This window comes from Panicum virgatum, chromosome 4N (assembly GCF_016808335.1).
Source record: "Panicum virgatum strain AP13 chromosome 4N, P.virgatum_v5, whole genome shotgun sequence".
Classification (NCBI taxonomy): Eukaryota; Viridiplantae; Streptophyta; class Magnoliopsida; order Poales; family Poaceae; genus Panicum; species Panicum virgatum.
The window spans coordinates 639,664-663,212 of NC_053148.1; the positions used below are offsets into that span (position 1 = coordinate 639,664).

The window sequence follows — 23,549 nt, forward strand, 5'->3', positions numbered from 1 at the left end:
GGCAAAATCTTCTCTACTAACTCTGTTTATGAATTCTTGACCAAAGACGATTCTGGGTTACATTACAAGCATATCTGGAAAGCCAAAATCCCATACAAAATTAAGATCTTTATGTGGTTAGTTGAAAACAATGCCATTCTCACAAAGGATAATCTTCTCCGCAGACATTGGATTGGTGACCCAACCTGCTGCTTTTGTGATGAAAATGAGAACATTGATCATCTTTTCTTCCTCTGTCCAATTGCGAAGATCACTTGGGGTGTCGTTGGTATGTGTTTTGGGGCTAATTCTGTACCCAGAAACATGCATCAATACAAACTTTGGATAGCCAACTGGCTCTCTGGTGGGAATACCGTTTACACCAGTGGGTGTGCGGCCATTTGCTGGGCAATTTAGAAATGCAGGAATAAAGCCTGCTTTGATAAGAAAATACCCAAACATCCTGGCGAGATCTTGACACACGCTTGTTACTCTCTAACATATTGGGCAGGTCTCCATAACGAAGTCACACAAGAAAGAATCTTGGAAGGTGTCCAGAAGCTCTTGGCGTGCGCACACAGGGTGCTGGCAACTCAACAAGCCTCCTCTCCTTTACTGCGTCTTCTACCATCTCCTCCGGAAGACGAACAAGACGAAGGCGAGGACATTCGAGCTGGAGGCTACGCTGTTTGGTGTCTCGAATCTATCTGGCCTGCTACTGCTTTTAGTGTCTCTTTTGTCTTTGTTGTGTTGTTGGGGACTTGTGATCCGGGAATCCTGGATCTTCCTTCTGACGGGTACTAGGCTGAATCAGACTAGCTTCTCGTCCTCCTCCCACCCCCGCTAGACTTCTGGTGTCCTTAAACTTGTTTTCTCGCCTGGTTCTGTACTCTCGTTATTTCCGTTTTGTAATGGAAATGGGGCGATCCCCGTGTCGAAAAAATTATTGCATTGGTCTCCCATGATAGCTAGATGGCCTATATATGGTCGACACTTAATTTGCACCTACTTAATTGTTATCAGTTACATGATGCTTTCAACATATTGCATCAGGGATAGGTAGATTTTATTTTCCTGTCACGCACGGGCTACAGAAAATTTAGACATTAATTAATTTTGGAGCATCATTTCATTAGCCTAGCTAGCTGCGTTTGTGTGGTCCATGGGTATCATCCATGAATATAGCGGATGGATCGGAGGTGACAAACAAACCAAGAGAGCTAGCTAGGCAGCAATTGAAATGGCGTCGCAATCCGCTCTTGGACCACAAGAGGCAAGTTGCTGAATGCTGAAGGCGATATGATCGATCCAACAGGCCGGTCCACACCATCCATCCATCCAACTCTTCCAACATGCAGGAAGAGTTGGGAAGAGAGGGAGGGAGAACCTAGCTAGGTAGCATAGAATTTGGCATGTGAAGATGATGGTGATCCACATCCATACATCCTAGCTAGGAGACCACTGCATAATCTAGTGCTGCGGATAAAGGTATGCCAACTTCTAAAGGCATCACTTAATTTGCAGCAAACAGTTAGGAATAGTACCTGAATGACTATTGAAGCAAACAGCCCCCACATATCCAATATAGTAGTACAAGTAGAAGTACTATTGGCCCTATTTGGCTTCTATTGGAACGTCTCAGAATGTGTCTTCTAGGCTTCGCATGAAGTACTTAATGAAGTCTATTTGCACAATCTCTTTAGGAATGGGTGTAATTTTTCGTAACGAATCTAATGATGGTAATTAATTAATGATTGGCTACAGTGGTGCTACAGTAGTCATCCTCTAATAACGCGGTTAAAGACCTCATTAAATTTTTTAGGGTTCCTAGCGCATGGGTTGTGGAGTTGATTTTGTAAATTGTCTTTATTTGACACCTATAATTAGCGGTCAAAGTGCGTTTTAGGTTCTTCTAGGAACAAACCATTTTAGGCCTACGTGTTGAAATTTCCTCCTCCATCATTTTAGGACTACGTGTTGCTAGAATTATATTGCGCGCATATATATATATATATATATATATATATATATATATATATATATATATATATATATATATATATATATATATATATATATATAGTAGCTATATGTGGTAAGGTTAATAAGGATGCATGGCCATGAATAAGGAAAACACATATATAGGAAGCTAACCATCTTATCTTACTATTACTAATTGGAGGCTCTTTTGAAGTCTCTACATGAAGCCACCTAGGATCCTAGGTGGACACTCTAAAAAAATAGAGAAATCCTATAAATTCTCACAAAAGTCAGAAACATCTAGCCATCAATCTAACAACTCTAATTATAATAGACATTGGATCTGTTATCTTTCCTTATAAATTACACACCATTGCCATTATAAAAATAGACTAAAGTAACCACCTAAACATGTATCTAAATTACCCACCTATGCCATTATAAAAAAATCCAAAGTAACCCCTAATCTTCGTGTAAATTACCCACCTATACCATTATAATACAAAATAGCCCCCTAAATTTGCATATAAACTCCCTAATCTTCGTGTAAATTACTCACCTATGCCATTATAATAAAAATAGCCCCTAAATTTGCATATAAATAATCCGATTATGTGATTATTAAAGTTAAATTACTCCTAAATTTGAATTTAAATTATATAATTATAATAAAATATTAAATATCAATATAAAAATCTAAATTACAATTTCTATCATTACTAATATTATTGTTTATATAAAAATACTACCCACGATGTGTCACCATGTATTTATATACGATGGAAGAGATAAGACTACCAATTCACACACAAATAACTCAACTAAATATATATATCGAATACATGTGGAGGTGTGATGCAAAATGAAATCTATTGTAACTAAATAATGATAAATATATATTTTAGAGTATGTGTTAGAATATTTAATTGATGAAAAAGAGCGTGAGATACGTAATTATAATTATTGATATTATTCTTATATTAATTTTAATTAGCCCGTGTGGGAGCACGGGATGATAGGCTAGTGTATATATATATATATATATATATATATATATATATATATATATATATATATATATATATATATATATATATATATATATATATATATATATATATAGTTGCAGCAGCAGCATCTTAATTTCTTTCAAATAGTAGTCATACATCGAGACATGTATAGGAAGCTAATTAAGCATATATATTGCAGTGTGTCTCTCTTGCTCGCGCCAATTGCTTGGTCCAACTGGTGTGCGCCGATCGTCGTCGTCCATGGCCGTCCACCATCATCCGCACCTCCTCGACTTGTCGCCGCCTCCGAGCACGGTGGCCATGGAGGCGCCCCCACCCTCCTTCGACCACGGCCAGCTCCTCGCGCTCCATGTCGACGGCACCGATGACATGCTGTCCCTAGGAGGCTTGCCTGCTACTGATCACCATGTCCTCGCCGACGACACGTCAGCATGGCCGCAGGGCGCGATCTCCCTCTCCTTGTACAACTACGACGGCACGGCGGGAGGGTCGTCGTCGCTGTTGATGAGCCACCAGGACCAGTTGGCCGCCGTTCCTCCGGCGGCGGTGTCACTGCAGGCGCCTAATAACCACCTGCCGCCGCCGAGCATGCAGCCGTTCCAGCTGAGGAGCTCCAAGTACCTGGGCCCTGCGCAGGATTTGCTCACCGAGTTCTGCAGCCTCCAAGGGGATTCGCACGCCATGAACGGCGTCAACAAGAGAGCTCCGGGCAAATGGGAGGACATGGAGCCGTCGTCGTCGTCCTCGGGGCTTTGGGGCCATCCGTCTCTGAGCTCCATGGATCTCTTGGAGCTTGAGAGGAGGAAGTCCAGGCTCTTATCCATGGTTGAAGAGGTAGGTAGTTGTGTGCATGCAGTACGTTTTTTTACGTTTGTCCATGGTAATCTAGCTACTACTTTTCACCGATCCATAAATAAACATCAGGTGGACAGGCGGTACCGTGTGTACCGGGAGCAGATGAGGGCGGTGGAGGTGTGGTTCGAGGCGGTGGCCGGAGCCGGGGCATCGCAGGTGTACACGAGGCTGGCCCTGCGCGCCATGTCGCGGCACTTCCGGTGCCTGCGTGACGCGCTGGTGGCGCAGGTGCGTGCGCTTATGAGGAAGCAGCAGAACGACTACGGCGGCCCGCCGGCTCCGGCGGCGGGGGCGACCAAGGGGGACACGCCGCGGCTCAAGGTGCTGGACCAGTGCCTGCGGCGGCAGCGGGCGTTCCAGCATCCGGGCAGCATCGACAACTACCCGTGGCGGCCGCAGCGCGGCCTGCCGGAGCGCGCCGTCGCCGTCCTCCGCGCCTGGCTCTTCGAGCACTTCCTCCACCCGTATCCAAATGACGTGGACAAGCACATTCTGGCTCGCCAGACAGGCTTATCCAGAAGCCAGGGGATTTTTTATATATTATTTAGTGATATATATATTGTTATATAGACATATATATGTGTGTGTATATATACACACACACACCATGTGCCTTCCAATTCCATTCCATCAGCATAGCTCCTACATATATATGTACAGTTACAGGACAGCTCAATATAATGTTACAAACATATATTTTAGGGAAAAGTCCGCCTTACACCCTTGAACTATTACAAAAGTCTGATTTTCAACATTTAGCTACAAAACCGGATAACAAAAATCATTCAACTGTTGAAATCGGGCAAATTTAGCGCTTTAGGTAGTTTTGAAGGTGATTTTCTATTTTGAGAATTAAAAATATTCAAATTAAAATTAAAAAATTCTAAGTAATTCATTTTAAATATAAAAGTACAAAATAGGTATAAATTTTTTTCTAAAAATGTAACCTATCTATTGGTAAGATATTTTTCAATTATCCAGATCCAATTTTTAATTTTCACAATATTTAGTTGCTTGTAATTATGTCTATTGTTTTCAAATAACTAAGATTCAAATAGAGCCATAATAAATAGGTTACTTTTTTAGAAACAATTTGGTACTAGTTTCATATTTTTCTAATTCAAAATGAATTATTTTTTATTTTTAAAGCTAATTAGAATTTTTTATTTTTAAAAAAATACAAAACCACCTTGTAAACCACCAAAGGCCAAATTTGCCCGATTTCAACAGTTGGATGGCCTATATTATCCGATTTTGTAGTTGAAGATTGAAAATCAGACTTTTGCGATAATTTAAGGGTGTAATTTGGACTTCTCCCTATATTCTATATCAGTAACAGTTGGGAAGGTACAAAATAAGCCAAGCAAGCAAACATGCATGTGTTGCATTGCTTGTTAGAGTAGAACTTACAAATAATCAAATCCAACAACTGCCTGTATCCGTCTCTTTTATGAACGTGTGGACTAACTACGAGGATCGATCCATGTCAATCCACATCTTTAATGCTTGATAGGATCACTTATCTCCCAGCATTATTATTGTATTTGTGGTTGTATGCAACCCAAATCAGCAAGCAGTAGGAGCCCCCGCGTCGCCCCCGCTCGGGCGACTTGCGTGGCGACCCAGTCGCCGGCGGCGCCACCCCCCTTCCCCCTCCCTCCTCCGCGCCGCCACCAGAGGGAGCTGCCGAAAGTCTGCGCGGCTCCCTAGGAGGGCGGTGGCGGGGGCTCTCCGAACTGCGTGCGGATCCGGCGGGGGACCGCGGCCGGCGATGGAGGTGCCGGCGGCGTACGGGCCCGGCAAGCTGCTGCGGCGAGAGCTCGCGGTGGAGGAGCCGGCGTGGAGGTGGCCGAAGACGGCGGCCGCGAGCTTGGCGCCCAGAGAAGCTGCGCGGTGGAGATGCTCGCCGGTGCGGGCGGCGGTCGGCGGGGCTCCTCTGGAGACTTGGCGGCCGGATCCATCGTCCCCATGGCCGGATCTGCCACCCCCATGGGTGGATCTGCGGCCAACAGGGGCGGCCGCGCGTGGACGGCGATGGAGGGCGGCGGTCCGGCATCTGGTCCTATCTTCCCGGCGGGGGGCAATGTGCCGGGTGTCCGCGCGCCACGGATGCGGTGACAGCGGCCTCGACGCAGGGTGTGGTGCCTGGTGCGCGGCGTCCGACATTCGCCACAGCGGCATCAACGGTGCGAGGGGGGCGGGGGGCGCGGCGTCGGTTTCGGCGCAGGCCTGCGCGCAGTGTCGGCGTTGGCGTTGGCATGGGGCGAGGTGCCCGGGCACGGCGGCTGCCTCGCGCGAGGGCGGTCTCGGTGGCGGGCGTGCGACATTGTTGCGCGACGCTGCTTGCGGCGATCAAAGTCTAGGTGGAGTTCGGCGGCATGGGCGTGTGCAGGCGCGGCGGCGGTGTCGTCTCGGACGGGTTGTCGTGGCTTTGGTGTTGGTTTTGTTATGCCATGCGCATACAGTTTGGGGTTGGGATGCTCCAGGCGAAATCCCTTGCCGGCGTTGCTGGTGGGATAATGGCGGCGTCCTTGATGTCGCTTTCCCTGTTGGGGGCGTCATTTTTGGAGATACAACTCTGCTGCAAGGGTTCTCTGGGTGGAAACCCTGTCCTTGGACAAGCGACGGAGGCGCTCTTGGCGTTGTGCCCTTCTTGAAGGCATCGTCTCTAGAGACCCAGCTCGGTGTGTGGCTTCGCCGGTCCTTGGTCATTTGCGGTTTCGTTTGGGATCGGTATTTCCGCTGCTTGGCAAGCTGGAAGGGTGTTGTTAAGGCCACGCGGAGGCGATCGCTGTCTTGGTGGCGGCCAGGGGTTGTTGCTTGGTTGTCGGTTGCCTGCTTGCAGCGGACCGTGGCGGCTGGCGTTGCTTGGCAACGGTCAGTGCGGTGTGGGACTGCGTCGGATGACGGCGCTCGCGGCACCAGCACCATGGGACAACTTGGCTTGCAGCGGACTGCGGCGGGTTGCTCACCCTAGTTGTGGCCTCCTCGTGCGGTACAATGTCAGAAGATGGCGCAAGCGACTTCCCTGGCTTGCTACTATGGCGGCGGTGGCTAGATGCGAGGGTAAAGCAACGAGGCGAAATCGAAACTGCGGCGATGGCTTGGCGGTTTGTTAGAGACTCGGGGGAGCGGGGCATCCTTGCTCACCACTCCGACGGCGACTTCTGAAACGGATCCTGGACGTAGAGTTTTGTGGCGGGTGTGGCGAGGCCCCGTGCGCAGACATGAGAGGTGGAGTCCAATGGTGGAAGCGGCGAGGCCCTGCGCATTGTGTTATCATGGCGGCGACTGCATGGCAATCTACGAGTGGCTCGGATCCGATGTTGTTCACTCTATTGGGTGGTGCGTTTGGTTGCAGCGGCATCGCGGAGAAGGATCCTGCATGGCGGCGACCCTTCAATGTTGGGTCACACCGAAGTTTTTTCGACGATTATAAGAGTGTGGAGTGCGGATGGGTGTTGCGGCTTGTTTCGACTTTGTTGCCGTTTTGTGTGGGGTGGTTACCTCTGGGCCTCTCGTGGTAGTTTGAGTTCTCCTTATGTTGATGACCCAATTCAACCTAGTGAGTTGAGTTGTTGTGTTCCCCGTGTTGATATCACAATCCAACCGGACGAATTTTGATTTTTTCCAATTTATTTTTGTTTTCCTGGCTATGCCCTCCCAGGACTGTAGACTTATATTTTCGCTGTTATATCAATAAAATTCGCACTATCTTGTGTGGTCGCTAGCTAGCATATAGGTAGTCAGAATTTCCTTTCTTTATTTGTTCTAACAAAAAAGGAAACCAATACTCTGTGGAAATTAAAATAAATAAAATTTCTCCATCTTTTTTTTGTTACTAGCAGGTTTCCAATTGGTTCATCAACGCAAGGGTGAGGCTGTGGAAGCCAATGATAGAGGACATGTACAGGGATGAGGTGCAGCAGCAGCAGCAATCAGAGGCGGCGACGACACAAAACAACCCTACTAGCGCCGGCGCCGACGCCGCCGCCGCCGGAGGAGTCGCCGTCAAAGCTGAGCAGAACGCGACGATGATTCCAGCATCCTCCACTGTGACGTACGGATGGCGCCGGCGACCATCTGTTCATCAGTAGCTACCCAAGCAGCATGCATATGCATGGGAGTCACGGCGGCGCGGTGGTGTCGCTTACTCTAGGGCTCCAGCAGCAGCAGCCGTTTGCGCCGCCGCTGATGCCGCATCTTCATCAGCGATCGCTCATGCTGCAAGGTGAAGAGGAAGAGCCAATAATGCCAGCATACAGAGACAGAGACCGAGACCGAGACCTCATAGGGTCTCAGTTGCTGCATCATCTTCATCTGGCAGGGTCGTAGCTGCCTTAATTAGCTTGCTCTTATGTATTAGTAACATACAGCAGGGAATTAATTAATTAAGATCCTCTTTACGTACAAGCAAATTAAAAGGCAAGTTGTTGGTACTGTACTAGCTATATATATATATATTAATTAGGTACTAGTATTGAATCGATCGAAGAATGACTGTCCGTTGGTCATGAACGTGTAGTTGATGGTCCTGCAGCATCTCGTCGGCTGTACCTGCCGCCCTGCCCCGTCTGCACGACGAGCGCGCCGCCGTTGTGGAGGCCCTCGAACTGGCGCACCGTCCACTTGTACCAGCGCATGAGGAAGACGCGGAGCGTGAGGCCGTGGGAGACGAGCACCACGTTCATGTTGGGGCTCCGCTCCCCGGGCGGCTGGAAGCGGCCGATGTCGATGTCGGCGCGCAGCGTCTCCCGGAAGCCGGTGATGCGGTCGTACACGTCCGCCGCCGACTCGCCGTTGGGGAAGCGGTAGAAGAAGCGCCCGTACCGCAGCCGCGTCTCCTTCTCCACCCGCATCCGGTCGCGGTCCTGGAAGTTGCCGAAGTCCTGCTCGCGGACGCCGGCGACGCGGTGGGGCTCGAAGGCGTGCGCGATGCCGCGCAGCGTCTCCAGCGTGCGGCGGTACGGGGACACATAGAAGTAGACCTTGCAGTCGTCGTCGCCGGAGGAGGAGGAGAAGAGGTCGTCCCGGAGGCGGCGGCCGCAGAGCTCGGCGTCGCGGCGGCCCTTGGCGGTGAGGCCGATGCGCGGGTCCGGGACGCGCGTGTAGGTCACCAGCACGATCCGGCGGGGCCGAGGCGGCGGAGGCAGATCTCGCAACCGAAGCTGCAGCAGCTCCGGGAACCGCTGCTGCTCCTGACCGGCGCGGCAAGCCCAGCGTGTCCTCGCAGCACCGGCACCGCATCAGGCGCCCCTTGCTGTTGCTCCCGGCAATGGCATGCCGCTGCCGGCCGCCATCTGTGGCGTGGCGACAGCTGCTGCTGGCTGCTGGCTGCTGCAGTGCCAACCAACCAACTCTTGCCTGTTGCCTGCCTCTTGTATGTCCTGCTGACCTGCTCCAAGAGGAAGGAATATGCATGCTATGTTCCTGCCACGCACGATACCACCTGTTTGTTAGTTAGCTTTGCCACGCTCAAGCCCAATGGGCCCTCCGCCCCTGTTGGCCCACGCACACCATGCGAGTGAAGAAGAGGCCCGTTTGGTTTAGGCAAATGCATGGTTTCACTCACATTCGGCCTCAAAACCAACCCCAGTGTATTTGTTTCAACATATGTATGTATGTATGTATGTATGTATGTATGTATGTATGTATGTATGTATGTATGTATGTATGTATGTAGACAAATTAGAATGTGCACACTGCAACATACATATATATAGGTAGTACAAATTTAGTTGAATCATCATCCACCATGTTCTCTATATATATTCCTCAACAGTAAGTAAGAGTAAAAACACAAAATCGTTAACAAACAGGGGCCGTCCTAATATAATCTCCAGATCCCCGGCCAAAAGAGAGAAAAAGAACTTAATGACACAAGAACAATGAGCGGAGATACTTGTCTTGTATTTACTTGCCTAACCTAAATAATTAAACTTGTGTAGCTATGTACCAGGCAGCATCTACTACCTTTTGTCACTTTGTTCCGCCCTGCCGCCCTTGATGCATGCATCTTGGTGGAGAACGTAAAGAAGCAGAGCAGAGTACTAGGACGGCAGGAGCAGCGGCGGCAGGATGGGCGTCCGGCAGAGCGGGCAGGTGCGGTGGCCGTGCGCGGCCCAGCGGTCGAGGCAGGCGCGGTGGAAGACGTGGCGGCACCCCCGCGCGCGGCGCACCTCGGCGGCGGCGTGGAAGTCGCCCAGGCACACGCAGCAGCCGTCGTCCGCCGGCAGCGCGGGCGGCGGCAGCGAGTCGAAGCGCACCGCCGGGGAGTGCTCATCGAGGCGCTCTGCCGCGGCGGCGTCGTCGTGGCAGTAGTAGTAGTAGTGGCGGCGGTCGGCGTGGAGGCCGGCGAGGCGGAGCAGGCAGGAGGAGAGGCGGCGCAGGTGGCCGAGCAGGAGGAGGAGGTGGAGGAGCAGCTTGGGCACCTCCGAGTACCCGACGGGGAACCCCATCAGCATCTGCCTGCCTGCCTAGTTGTGCTTGTGATTAATTGTCAAGAGCGAGAGGGCCTTGCCTTGCCTTGCCTGGCTCTGCCTTTGCCTTTTTTATAACTGTAAGAGCAAGGAAGGAGCAGAGCTGAAGAGGAGAGCAAACAGACAGGTGATTAAAGATTTAAAGTGGATGGGAGTCGCAGGATGCTGACGAAAGAGTATATGTATATATAATTGTAAAATGCTTCGTTAATTAATTTGTTCAGGATGCGCTTAGTTTTAACGGTGGAGGGTCTTAAACAATATAATCAATTTGGGAGGATAACATAGTTGAGGTGCACTGTATGTGTGCTTAATTCGTACGTTGTATACGGATTAATTAAATACAGTGCGTTCATCAGCTCGCTCCAGTACGTACATATTCCTTCAGTAATAAATGAAATGATGTACGTGGAGGACGCGATGCAAGATTATTTTGGGGGCATAACATAGTAGAGGTGTATGTGTGCTTAATTCATTGCATACAAATTAAATGCAGTGCGTTTATTAGCTCGCTCCAGTACGTATGCATACGTACGTACGTACGTACTATTCCTCCAGTAATAAACTAAATGATGTACGTGGACGACGCAATGCAAGATTATATATACACAGTATACATGATAAATAGTATTGTTCAATACTAGCTCCTACCGTACGTGTACCGTGTACCCCCTGACTGCTGACTCCCTCTCTCATCAGCGCCATTCCTATCATGTCCACGTACACCTGGCGAGCAAGCTACGGCAGGGCACGCCACAGGCAGGTGCGCTTGTCTGCCTGCCTGCCAGCCATCTCCATCAATAATATAAGCCGTGTTTAGATTTTTATCCGTAAACTTCGTAAACATAAAAAAAAATACCACATCGAATATTTTGATACATGTATGAAGTATTAAATAAAATCTATTTACAAAACTTTTTTCTAATTAAAATGGTATTTTTTTTAAAAAATGCAAGGCGTGGTGATGATCGAGACAAAATGACACGTACGAACTGCTAGTTATATATATATATATATATATATATATATATATATATATATATATATATATATATATATATATATATATATATATATATATATATATATATATATATATATATATATATATATATATATATATATATATATGCCCATGCTGCATGGTGTATGCGGAGGCCGGGAACAAAAAAGAGACAGGCCATGTGAATATCTAATCAGCCGCACTAACCAACAAGTTAATTTTGTCGGGCATGGCGAAAATGCAATGCATGCATGCATTCGAGGTTGGTCTATTATTTTTATTTACATATTGTATTAGATTTATTCTAAATTAAATTTGACTAATTTTGACAAAATATATAAAAAATATAGCAACAGTTATAACTATCCCACATATGAAATATCAATATATACTTCATGGTGGATTTAATAAAACAAATTTAGTATTGTAAATATTATTACTTCTTTCATTACATTTAGTCAAAATACCTAGCTAGTTGGCTAAGTGGCTAGTATGGGCTTACTATATATGATATTTCTATTAAGAATAAGCTAGATTGGTCTTAGCTAGCTAGCGCGTAGTACGAGCGAGCTGGTTGGGCATCAATTATATATTAGTTGGAATTGGATGCATGCACCGACCGATCGACCCGGCAAGCCATGTGGATGTGGGCGCACCTGCCCGTTAATTATTAGCTAGCTGCTCATCAATTAGCTTGCTTACTACTATTGATTAAGCTGGCTGTACGCGAACAACACTAGTTAGATATATAGTCCTCGTCAAACGACACTACTAGCTTTTTTATACATGGCCACATGGGTACTCCCTCCGTTCTTAAATATATGAAATCATTAATTTTTTTTTCATTTGACTATTCGTTTTTTCTATAAACATTTATACAAATAGTCCAATCTTTAAGTTAAATTCAAGAGATAATAGACGTAAAGGTACTCATTTCACTTCATTTAACTAACTGATTAATTAAATAATATTAGTCAGAGTTAAAAAAAGTCAACGTTGTCCTATTAAAAAAGAACGGAGGGAGTATATATATATATACACAGAGAGAAGGACAGGGAGCATATATATATATATATATATATATATATATATATATATATATATATATATATATATATATATATATATATGCATGCATGTCTTGTCCTTAATCGCGCCTGCTGGCCGGTAGCAAATAAAAAACATATTTAGATGAAGACAAACTAGTCCGGATTCCAGCAGCTAGCTGAATCTTAGCTTCATACTGCAACTCTCTCTCTCTCCCACTACATATATACACACACAGACGATTTTTTTTATTTATAACCTTTTTTAATAATATTTTAAGTTTAACACGTATTGGTTTTTATTTGCAGGGCGTAGCCCGTTTGGTCGCGCCAGCCCGCATGGCGCGACAGATAGCCTTTGTCGCGCCAGTGCATGTGGCGCGACAGTGTGGCCACGCTGGCGGCCCAAGCCAGCGCAGCGCCGCGACGGCGATGACGTGGCCCTCCCTGTGGGCTGGCGCGACAAGGCCAATGTCCTGGGCCCGCGCCGGCCTCCTCTCCCCCACCCTCCCTTTCTTTCCCTCACTCCTCCCCGACCAGAGCTCGTCCAGGGTCGCCGGCGGCCGCCGCCACCCCCCAGATCCCCCCCCCCCCAAAATCGGATTTTTGAGGGGGAAAAGTACGTGGAATCGTTCCCCACCCTTCCCCGAAAGTATTGTCCCTAATATCTTATCGTTTAACCGTGTGCATTAGTAGTTATTGGTGGTTATTTTGATTAGGGTTAGGTTCTTGAAATGAGAAATGACGGTGTTGTTGATAGTTTTCTCATGATTAGGATTTTAGATGATACTTAGATGGTACTCTGCTATCGATTTGGACGTGAGGTAGTACGTGCATGCATCGATTAATATGATTTCTAGGATTGAGTGGTGGGATGTTAATATGAGTTACATGTAATTTTATTCCATAGTTTTAGGAATGTACATATTATATTTTGAGCGCTGGTATATTGTGCTTAATTAGTATATACTTTATTTCCATAATTATTTTGTTTTTGTTTCCATAAGTTTTTTTATTTCACATGGCAATTGAATTTATGTATCTGCAGTGCACATGGCAATGAGCGATGCCCGGTACAAGCTGCTTGGTGGTGGACAGTACCCATCCGAGTGTGATGAGGATGCCCCAGTCCCTCCTGCCCTTCCAGTTCCAGTCTGTCGTTGTGAACCGGGCAATCAGCTGGTAGAGGTGAAGCAATTGAGGCATCCCAAGACGGCCGGTAGAGCATTCTACATATGCAAGTGGAATGATTCATTGAATCTTTGCCACTGCTTTTTCTTTCAGTGGATCGATGGTCCGGATAAGTTCGATCCTAGAATTTGGCTGTTCCCTTATTATCGGTCAGAGTCGTTGGCGTACAATGAATTTAGACGATGGGTCCCTCCCCCACCAAATCCACCACCTATGACAGAGGAAGAGAAGCAAGAAGCTGCTATATATCGTGTGAACAATCCTCCCAAATGTCATTGCGGTGTTCGTGCCAAACTTCAAAGGCCTAATATTGGTGTCCCTCCAAAGTTCACTCCTTTTTTAGATGCTCGCTAAAGACTAGAGCAAGTGTCATGTACCGTAGCATTGATTTTTTAATTTTGCTGTAATTATGTGGCTAATGTTATGTGTCATGCAGAATGGATGGCCGGCATGTGACTTCAATGAGTATATTTATGGTCCTAGATCTCATTGGCCGACAGAAGAGGAAGTGCGAGAATTTGAGAGTGGGAAGAAGCCATGGCCATGTACAACTACTCCTAGTCTTCGATGCAAGTGTGGTATTCTGGCCACAAAAGGCGTAGTTCCTTCTGAGCTTGGCTACGGATATTACTGTGGCAATAGCTACGGAGAGTATTGGGTTCGTATATTAACCACAAAGTTGAAACTCCTTATGATTCTGTCATTGTGCTAGTATTTGGTATATTAACATTTCTGAATGTTTGGCTCTCAATAATTTTTCAGGAGGGAAGGACATGTGTTTGGGAGTGGTTCGAAGGCCGGTATGAGCTAATGTTGCAATTGGGCAGAACAAAAGAGCCTTGGAAATCTCGAGACCCTTAAAATAGAAAACTGAAGATAAGGAAGGATTACCAAGTTACTTTGCCCCTTGAGTCATTTCTGTCAGGGCCTGTACTCCAAAACCTATGGCGTGAGTATGGAAAGAATGCAGCAGAAAAGGCGACTCTTGAGGATTGCATTGTTTATTGGAGGAGGAACCGAATCAAGTACCCACGGCCCCTCACAGATAGGGAGGTTCTGGCAAATTATGAGAAGTAGGAGGAGATGGAGAGGCAGAGGTTAAGGGAGTAAAGAGCAAAGAAAGATTTTACTGTTGATCCGGAAGCTAAATACCGAAAGGGTTCATGGGAAGAATATTTTCAGAAATTAGAGGCTAACAAGAGGATGGAAGAAATGGAAAAAATGGAGGATTTAGCTCAGGAGGCTCAGATGGAGGCAATGCAGGCCCTAGTTGCCGATCTGCCACACAAGGTGCCCAACGTTGAGAACGATGTGTCATCCGCGAGCACGGAGGTTTTGGGTGTTAGAACTCATGTGGTTGTCGTATGTTTATGAGACTTTATTTGTAGTTTCGAACATTGTATGGTTATGAAATTAGGAATTTATTTAGTTTGTATCAAGTGCAATTTAATGATGGGTCATCTCCATTATTGAACAACTGTTTTAGATTACAATCGCAACTACAGATGCAAAAATTATTGTGGCATGACCCGCGTGTAAAGTTATAAATATTTTTTTTGAAAATGAATGCCAAAGCACGTTGAATTTGAAAGTGGAAATATTTTAGATCTTTTGAATATTGAGTTTTTTTAAGTATATCTTCTATTAAAATTTGGAAAATTATGCAAGAGAAATAGAAAATAGAATTGAATTGTGTTAGCTGTGCATGAAAGTTATAGATTTCAGAATTTAATATTTGTTGGTTTTGAAGTTTTGAGCGACGTCCATGCTCAATGTTTTTTAATTAGAATATGTTTCGGTGTCCAAATCATAAGTGCAACAGATGTCGATAAGCATTTATGCGAACAAATTACGAAAATTCTTTGAATTTGAAATCTTGTTGTAGATAGCATGCAGCGAGAGGGAGCAGCAAGGCAAAGCAGCAAGGTTGTTAGCTGGCCGAATTCTGTGCTTGTCGCGCCACTCCGGGTGGCGCTACAAAGCTACTCTGTCGCGCCATTGGGAGTGGCGCGACCAAAGGGACCTGCCACACCACCAAGTGAAAAAATACAGTCTTTACTGGGCTTGGGTACACAATGGCGCGACAGCGGGCATCTGTCGCGCCAGTGGTGTTGGCGCGACAAGCCTACTCTTTAGGGTTTTAGGATTGGCCTTTAGGATTATTACTTCAGAGATTCTTTTAGGATTTTAAAAGGAGGGAATCCTTGGAATTTAAAAAATGCAACTCAAGTTTGAAATTAAAATAATTGTGAGACAACATATTTATTTTTAATACAAATTTTGTAGTATGAATGAATTATTTTGACACTCTATGATGTACATCAAAGAATAAACAAAGCCGCCACGTGGCTGGCCGGCCTCACTCTATTTGTTTAGAGTTAGAAATATTTTATACCATGAATATATAAATGATCTCTTTGATTCTACAAAATCTATGGCACCTGGAGCAACAGTTATGGCTCCTGTCCTCATCGAAATCACCGGTGCCATAGTCCGCACTAGCCCGACCTTGCGACTCGTCCATGTCACCTTTGAGCCTTTTCTTCCGCCTCCTTTCTTTTTTAGGTTTCAACAGCGACGCATCCGGCACGTACTCTAGTCCCTTGTACTCGGGCCATTGGGACGGATCGAGATAAGTCTCAAAACTAGACTCCCATATGTTGATTGTGTTCAACCGAGCGTAGTACGGGCTCAAATAAGTGGGGCTTTTGAAACAAAGTCCTCGAGCTCTACATGCCGTTATTAGGTGCGAGCATGGAAGGTGTAACAGCTGTGGTGTCATGCAAGTGCACTCGCCAGATCTGAGGTCCACTTTGTAATGGCGTCCTCCATGACTCTCTCCTCCTATATTTGTACCACCTGCACCTCTAACACTATAAATCATTCTTTCACGGCCATAAGGCGCTGCAAGTTGGTTCACCGATCTATCCTCAGCATCCTTCAGGTGTTCCTCCGCTATCAGTCCCCATTGTCCACCCTTATCCCACAAACTCCTGCCTTTACCCCATCTATCGATGAAGTACTCGTTCAACTTCTCGAAGGAGTACTCTACAATGCCTGCAACAGGTCTTGACCGAATACCCCTAAAAATATTATTTAATGACTCAGCATTGTTCGTGGTCATGATACCATACCGCTTCCCCCCTTCATCATAAGCAAGAGCTCATTTATCCTTGTCCACCATCTCGCCTTTCAGCCACTCCTTGGCCATGTCATTCATTTCTTTTTCTAAATCAGCAAGTTTTTCTTCAAAAGCTTTCTCTGTGCGCACTGAACACAATAACTTTAGTTTCCCAATTAGTTCCTTCTTTTTCTGACGCCTCCACATGTTTGCTGCAAAATGTCGCATACACCACCTATGCACAAGAGGGGGAAATCCATCCATGTGCTCTTTAACACAGTTTAAGAGGCCATGGTGCCGGTCAGAGATCATACAAACTTGTCTGGAGGGACCCAAGACATACTGCCGCACCAGCTTCATGTACCAGGACCAGCTGTCGTTGTTTTCTCCTTCGGTCAAAGCAAATGCTAACAGAACTAGTTGCCTCTCTAGATCCACAGCAACTGCCATCATTAGTGTCCCCTTATATTTACCCGTCAAGAATGTGGCATCCACGAGGATCACAGGTCGACAATGCTGGAATGATTCAGCACACTGGGGAAAGCACCAGAACACCCTTTGTAAAACATGTTTGTACACTCCATTGTGAGGAAGCATCATGTTTCCCGTGTGTATGAACCATGTAATCCCTGGATTGTATAGGGACATGTCTGTAAGACTCTGGGCACCCTTGCATATGACTCAACCAATCTCCCCAGCAAAGAGCTATAGCATGCTATTTTGCACGCCAAGCTTTCGAGTACTTCACCCTGTAAGAACACATGCCAAAAATTGAATCCATAAGCGAAGGAACGGATGTGTCGCTGTCCTTCCGAACAATACCAAGAATGTGATGTGCTAGGTAACGTGCCGTGCACTGTGCGTGAACTTGCTTGGGTCTGGAGGATGCACATGTGTGTGGCTGTCTTACTTTGGTGATTTTCCACTGACCCGTGCCCCTAACAATTCGTGCTCATACACCCCATAGGCACCCCTGCTTGCATAGCACATCGTATCGTACGCTCTTGTCCGAATGAACCACATAAAATGGACGATGATGACGCACTGCATAATCAGCTAACAAAAACTGCAACTCTGGAAGTGAATTGAACTTCATGCCCTTGCGAATCTCTGGACTGTCACTATCAATTACAGACTCGCTTTCAAAGACATATGAGTCACAAATTGCTCTATGGATCCTACTAAGATCCTTATCATTTGAAACCGCCGGAACTTCAACGTGGGCTAGCTTCATTATGCGCAACTCTTCAGCGGTATAACTAAATCGTGCCTCAGCATTATTAACAGCTCAACCCATTGCCCCATCCCTACACTCCTCATCACCACTTATTTCCTCATGACTAGGGCTGGATCCGTCGCCATCATCATTTTCCTGCTCTGCTTGGGGTGCCCTAGCATTACCCTCCGGTTCTTCTTCCCTAGTGCCTTCATTATCGTCCTCATCATCACTACTATCGTATTCATTGTCCTCTGAACCTAAAGAAACATCATCATCCTCTCCAGCACCCCTCTCATCCTCCTCCTCGAAGGTACCACTGTCGAAATGATCGCAAGCGACGGCCATATCATAATCCGCAACAAATTCACTAGGACAAGTGAGATTTGGGACATCTTCTACAACAGTTGACTCTTGAGTTATATTCTCAATACGAAATGGAATTCATCTACTATCCCAACTTGTTCTTCTAATCTTGTTCTACGGGTTATTTCAACAACCACCTCTAAACAAACCACATTTGCACGAGCTACTATATCCTTGTACTTTCTCCAATGCATCTCAGATTCCAATGTCATCAAAACATAATGTGCTCTAGCTTTACCACAATCAAATCTACCTCTTAGAGATATTTCATCAATTCCATATGAATGTTTTGAAACCACCCGGTCTACCAAATCCTTTAACAATGGAGTACTATCGAACAGTTCGATATCCTATACCATATTCTCAAACTCTCCAGTTTCCTTAACCATACCACCATGAAAAACCCGAACTAATTCGTCCATCTACAAAAAAAAATCGGAGTACCTTCATCACTTATACAAAGAAATGAACTACAAAAACAATTCTTCACGATGACTAGTATCCATGAGTGAAACCCATATTAACATCCCCACTACTCAATCCAACTTTGACCGAATTCATAATATATTCACATATAGATGTCTCAAAATCTAGACTACCAAATATATGTCTCAAAATATATTCCATAATAGATTCAATGAAACAAATTTGGTATTGTAGATGCTATTATATCTTTCCTATAAATTTGGTCAAAGTTAGATAAGTTTGATTTAGGACAAACCTAATATGATGTGTAAAAAAAATGGAGGGATGATAAGTAAATAACCATCCATTATTAGCTAAGACTTTGATAGATGTTATAATCTAATAACCCTACTTTTGCCTAGCAACCATTGGATCTTGAAACAATATTACGAGTATTACATCACATGAGCTTGCACCTTATCCTAAGAACAACTACATGGATCTTGAACCAACCATGACAAGATGATCAGATTTTTACGAACCTGACTGCAAATTTAATAAGCTCAACTCCAAAGGAGTACAAGTAATTGTTTCTCTCTCAAAACTCTACTTGTCCTCATACTAGGATTTGGAGCAGGTAGCAATGCTAATAGATGGCTGTGGTAACACCAATCTAGATGAACTACAAAAACAATTCTTTATTGTGCCTAGTATCCATGAGTGAAAGCCATATTAACATCCCAACTACTCAATCCTAGAAATCATATTAATCGATGCATGCACGTACTACCTCATGTCCAAATCGAGAGCAGAGTACCATCTACGCATCATCTAAAGCCCTAATCATGAGAAAACTATCAACTACGACATGATTTTTCAAATCAACAACCAAACCCTAATCACCAAGAATCCCCAATATCTACAAATGTGCACGGTTAAAGGAGGAAAAAATGGGAGCAATACCTTCGGGGAAGGGTGGGGAACGTTTCCCCCAACTTTTCTCCCCCCATAAGGCCGGATTTGGGGGGATCGGGGGGGGGTGCGGCAGCCGGCGGCGACCCCTGGACGAGCTCTGGTCGGGGAGGAGTGAGGGAAAGAAAAGAAGGGTGGGGGAGAGGAGGCCGGCGCGGGCCCAGGACATTGGCCTTGTCGCGCCAGCCCGCATGGCGCGACAGGCTTGTCGCACCAGTGCATGTGGCGCGACAGGGAGGGCCACGTCATCGCCGTCGCGGCGCTGCGCTGACTCGGGCCGCTAGCGTGGCCACACTGTCGCGCCACATGCACTGGCGCGATAAAAGCTATCTGTCGCGCCATGCGGGCTGGCGCGACCAAACGGGCTACTCCCTGCAAATAAAAACCAATACGGGTTAAACTTAAAATATTATTAAAAAAAGGTTAAAAATACGCATAGCAGTATTTACTATCGAAATGCAACACATATACAGAATTCTCGAGATAATATATAAGGCATATGCCTAGTACTGAATAATTAGGCAATTGCATAATTAAATTTCAAAATAAATAAATCATGAACAACTCTATCGTACTAGCAACAGCATAACGCCACCGCTCCCGCTCCCCTGCCCGCCAGGGCCATGGCTGGGCGAATCCGCGGGCAGGTGGGTGGGCTGCTACCTCCGCCTCGCCGGAAGCCCGTGAGGAGCACGCCAAGTGGGCTCGCCGTTGTACAGGCCGACCTCTAGCCTGTGGACTCAGTTGCAGGACAACGACATCTTCATCGACCGTGCCTTCTCTGCGCCGCCTCATGCCGAGCTTGTGCCGCCGGCAAGGGTCTTGCGTCGCGAGGTCACTGCCACCAGGGAGCCATCGGCAAGGCTCAAAGCGAAGGCGCAGCGAGCGAGCAACCGTCTAGCTGCTCATCCCTCTCCCATTCCGTTGTGCAAGCGGGCGCAGCATCGCCTGATCCGCGAGCTCAGTTTCATCTCCAAGGAGGAGGCGGTGGGGGAGGATGCAGTGGCAGCGTACATTGACACTTACAAGGACACTCTCCCTTCGAAGGCCGTGGCAGCTCTATGCGTGGCAACAAGGCTTGATGACAAGGCCGCGATGTCCTCTCTGGCAACTCTGGCGGAGGAAGCCGCAGTGACATTGGAGGCGGCTTAATCCATGTCTTCGTTCTGCTTTCTAGTTGTCTGATCGGGTGAATCATGTTAGTCACCCTGTTTATTTTCATTCCAGCTCTAGAACCAGCACACGCCAACATTCTGTCGGTCAAGTTAGGCTAGGTGTCTGTTTTTCTTCTGGTTGGGTTTGTAGACCGTCTGCGAGGGAGCCATGTCTTGGGTCTATTGGTGGTTGGCTGCCTCACCTCGGTATGCTATTGGCTGGTGTATTCTGAGATTGCAGTAATAAAAGTGTTAGTGTGCTGGATCTATGGTGCGTACCTGTTTCTAAATGAGTGACAGTATGTAACGAACATGGCACCATTTATGCCATTTCGAATGATTTTGGTGATCGAATGATAACACAACACTTGGACTAATATGATTGTTAAGATGATCATTCTCAGGCTTTTAGGTTCAAGTGATGACAAAAAGAAAGAGAAGATAGGCGTAGCAAGGCCCGAAGGGCCGCCCCTACGGATCAGGAGCACCGGAAGAACTGACGCCAATGGCATCAGTGCATCCGATGGTAGTCGGAAGAACCGACGCTATAAAATTCTGGTGCAGAAGGGAATCGAAGCCAAGTCAGCCTATAGGCACCGGTTGAACCGACGGGTCAAAAAGGGGCATCGGTGCATTGGGCGTCCTATGTTCCAGAGACGATGTTAAGCGCCCAGTAGAAGATTCTTCAGCACCGGTTGAACCGGTGAGGCATCGGTGCATACCATCGGTGTAATGACGTCAGCGCCCAGGAGGAGATTCTTAAGCACCGGATGAACCGGTGATGCATCGGAACAAAGCATCGATTTAACCGGTGGTCACTGCATCAGCTGTCAGGACTTCAACGGCTACTTCGGATTATGAGTGACCGGAAGAACCGACGCTACCCCTGCCAGAGGCATCGGTTCTTCCGGTGATACGCAGATTTTCAGCTAACCGTTGGAGTAACGGCTACAAGACTTGGTGGCCTATATATACACCTCACCCCGGCCATTTGAAGATTGCTGGAGTTGCTGGACATCCCACACACACCCAAGAACATCTCCAAGCCCTACAAAAGCATCAAGATCATATCTTTAGCCCTTAGCACACTTTGAGAGTGTTGTGTAAAGGATAGCTCTTAGTGAGTGAGTTGGCAAGGCTTCGAGCCTTTGTGTTGTGGTTCATTAGTGAACCAAAAGAAGAGTTTGGTGCGCCGGCACCTTGGAGCGTGAAGCTCGCCGGCAACGTCATCGACCCTCCGACTTGGTGTGGAGCGGCGACGACACTTTGTGCGGGGGACGTGGAGACCCCCATCCTTTGTGGAGAAGCTCCTTAGTGGAACCCGGGGCCAAGTTGACCGTGTTTGTGTTCACGGAAGAGACTTGGTGGCCGAGTAGCAATACTCTTAGTGAGTGCTACAACAACGTGGATGTAGGTGTGCCTTTGTGGCTAACCGAACTACGGGATAAACACCCGCGTTAAGAGTTTGCTATCTCCTATCCCGCTTTTTAAGCTTCCGCATTTATTACTTGTAACCTTTGTGCCTTTACTTTCATAGAGTAGTTTCTTGTTAGGAAAGGCTATAGGGTGCATAACTCTTTTGGGATAGGGGCTTCACACTAGAACAACCTAATTGCACATCTAGATAGCTTGTTTTAGTTTAAGTTTTGTGCAAACTAGTTGGAGCTATAGGTCTAAGTTTTTATTCGAGCCTAATTCACCCCCTCCCCCTCTTAGGCTAGAGCACCCGATCACTATCAATTGGTATCAGAGCCGGGACTCACTTGTTTCACAAACAAAGGCAATTCTATTGGCAAATTTGTGTTTACCGGCTCATTAGATCGGTAGGCTTCACCGCCTAGTGAGTTAGCTCTTTTAGGGGAAGGGATGGATTCTCTAGGACCTCCTCCACGTTTCGATGGCACGGGCTTCCAACGATGGAAGATTCTAATGCAATCCCACCTCCAGGCAAAGGGCCTAAATGTTTGGAGAGTTACTAGTGAAGGAACTAAAAGCAATAATCAACAAGAGAGACAATATGATGCTACAGCCAAGTGTGCTATTTTAATCTCTCTTGGTGAAAATGTGTTCAACCGTGTGTTTGCTTGTGAAAATGCTAATGTTTTATGGAAAACTATTCATGAGAACCATGAAGGCACAAAAGATGTTGCAAATGAAAAATATCATATTCTCATTGATAAACTTAATAGTTTCAAGCAACTTGATCATGAAAATGCCGAAACTATGTACTCACGATTGAATATTCTTGTGAATGAGATTAACTCTTTAGATTTGAAGAAAATTGAAGATTTGGAACTCATTCGCAAGATCCTTCACTCACTTCGAAGGCCGGACTATGATTTGGTGACAACAATTCTTTATGAGAAAGATCTCAACACAATGACACCAAACAAAGTCCTAAACAAGGTGATTGCCCATGAGCTACGTCATGATATCAAGCCAAGAGCGCCACCCTCTTCACCAACACAAAGTGCACTTGCATACAAGGAAGTCAAAAAGTTGAAGAAGATGGCCATCAATGGTAGCTCAAGTGATGAGGAAGAAGAGGAAGCAAGAAGCTCCTCAAGTGAAGATCAAGAGCCAATGAACCCCAACCTCTACAAGTATGTAAAGAAGATGAACAAGTGCTTAAAGAAAATCAACTCAATGGGGTATATGGTCTTCCTCAAAGATGGACCTCACCATCAACTTATGAAAGTTGAGAAGAAGTTCAAGAAGAACAAGCAAAAGAAGGAGAAGAAGCCCAAGCAT

The 23,549-nt window shown here is 46.2% G+C and overlaps 1 protein-coding gene and 2 pseudogenes across 3 annotated transcripts; 1 reads left to right on the forward strand and 2 right to left on the reverse strand.

Moving 5' to 3' along the window:
* The first annotated feature begins 3,108 nt into the window (after positions 1-3,108).
* On the forward strand, positions 3,109-8,284 carry LOC120670244 (annotated as a pseudogene).
* Positions 8,161-9,317, reverse strand: LOC120670245 (annotated as a pseudogene).
* LOC120670246 (brassinosteroid-responsive RING protein 1-like) lies at positions 9,144-10,484 on the reverse strand. Of its 3 annotated transcripts, none has more exons than XR_005673112.1 (2): positions 9,819-10,480; positions 9,144-9,275 (listed from the first exon to the last, which is right to left on the reverse strand). XR_005673112.1 is itself a non-coding variant. In XM_039950316.1 (1 exon), the coding sequence occupies exon 1, from the start codon at positions 10,307-10,309 to the stop codon at positions 9,896-9,898; it is 414 nt and encodes a 137-aa protein (XP_039806250.1). In that variant the 5' UTR covers positions 10,310-10,484; the 3' UTR covers positions 9,532-9,895. The 3 variants fall into 3 exon arrangements, 1 of the variants encoding a protein (XP_039806250.1); XR_005673111.1 differs by having other exon boundaries at positions 9,165-9,294; XM_039950316.1 differs by lacking the exon at positions 9,144-9,275 and having other exon boundaries at positions 9,532-10,484.
* Positions 10,485-23,549: the final 13,065 nt, after the last annotated feature.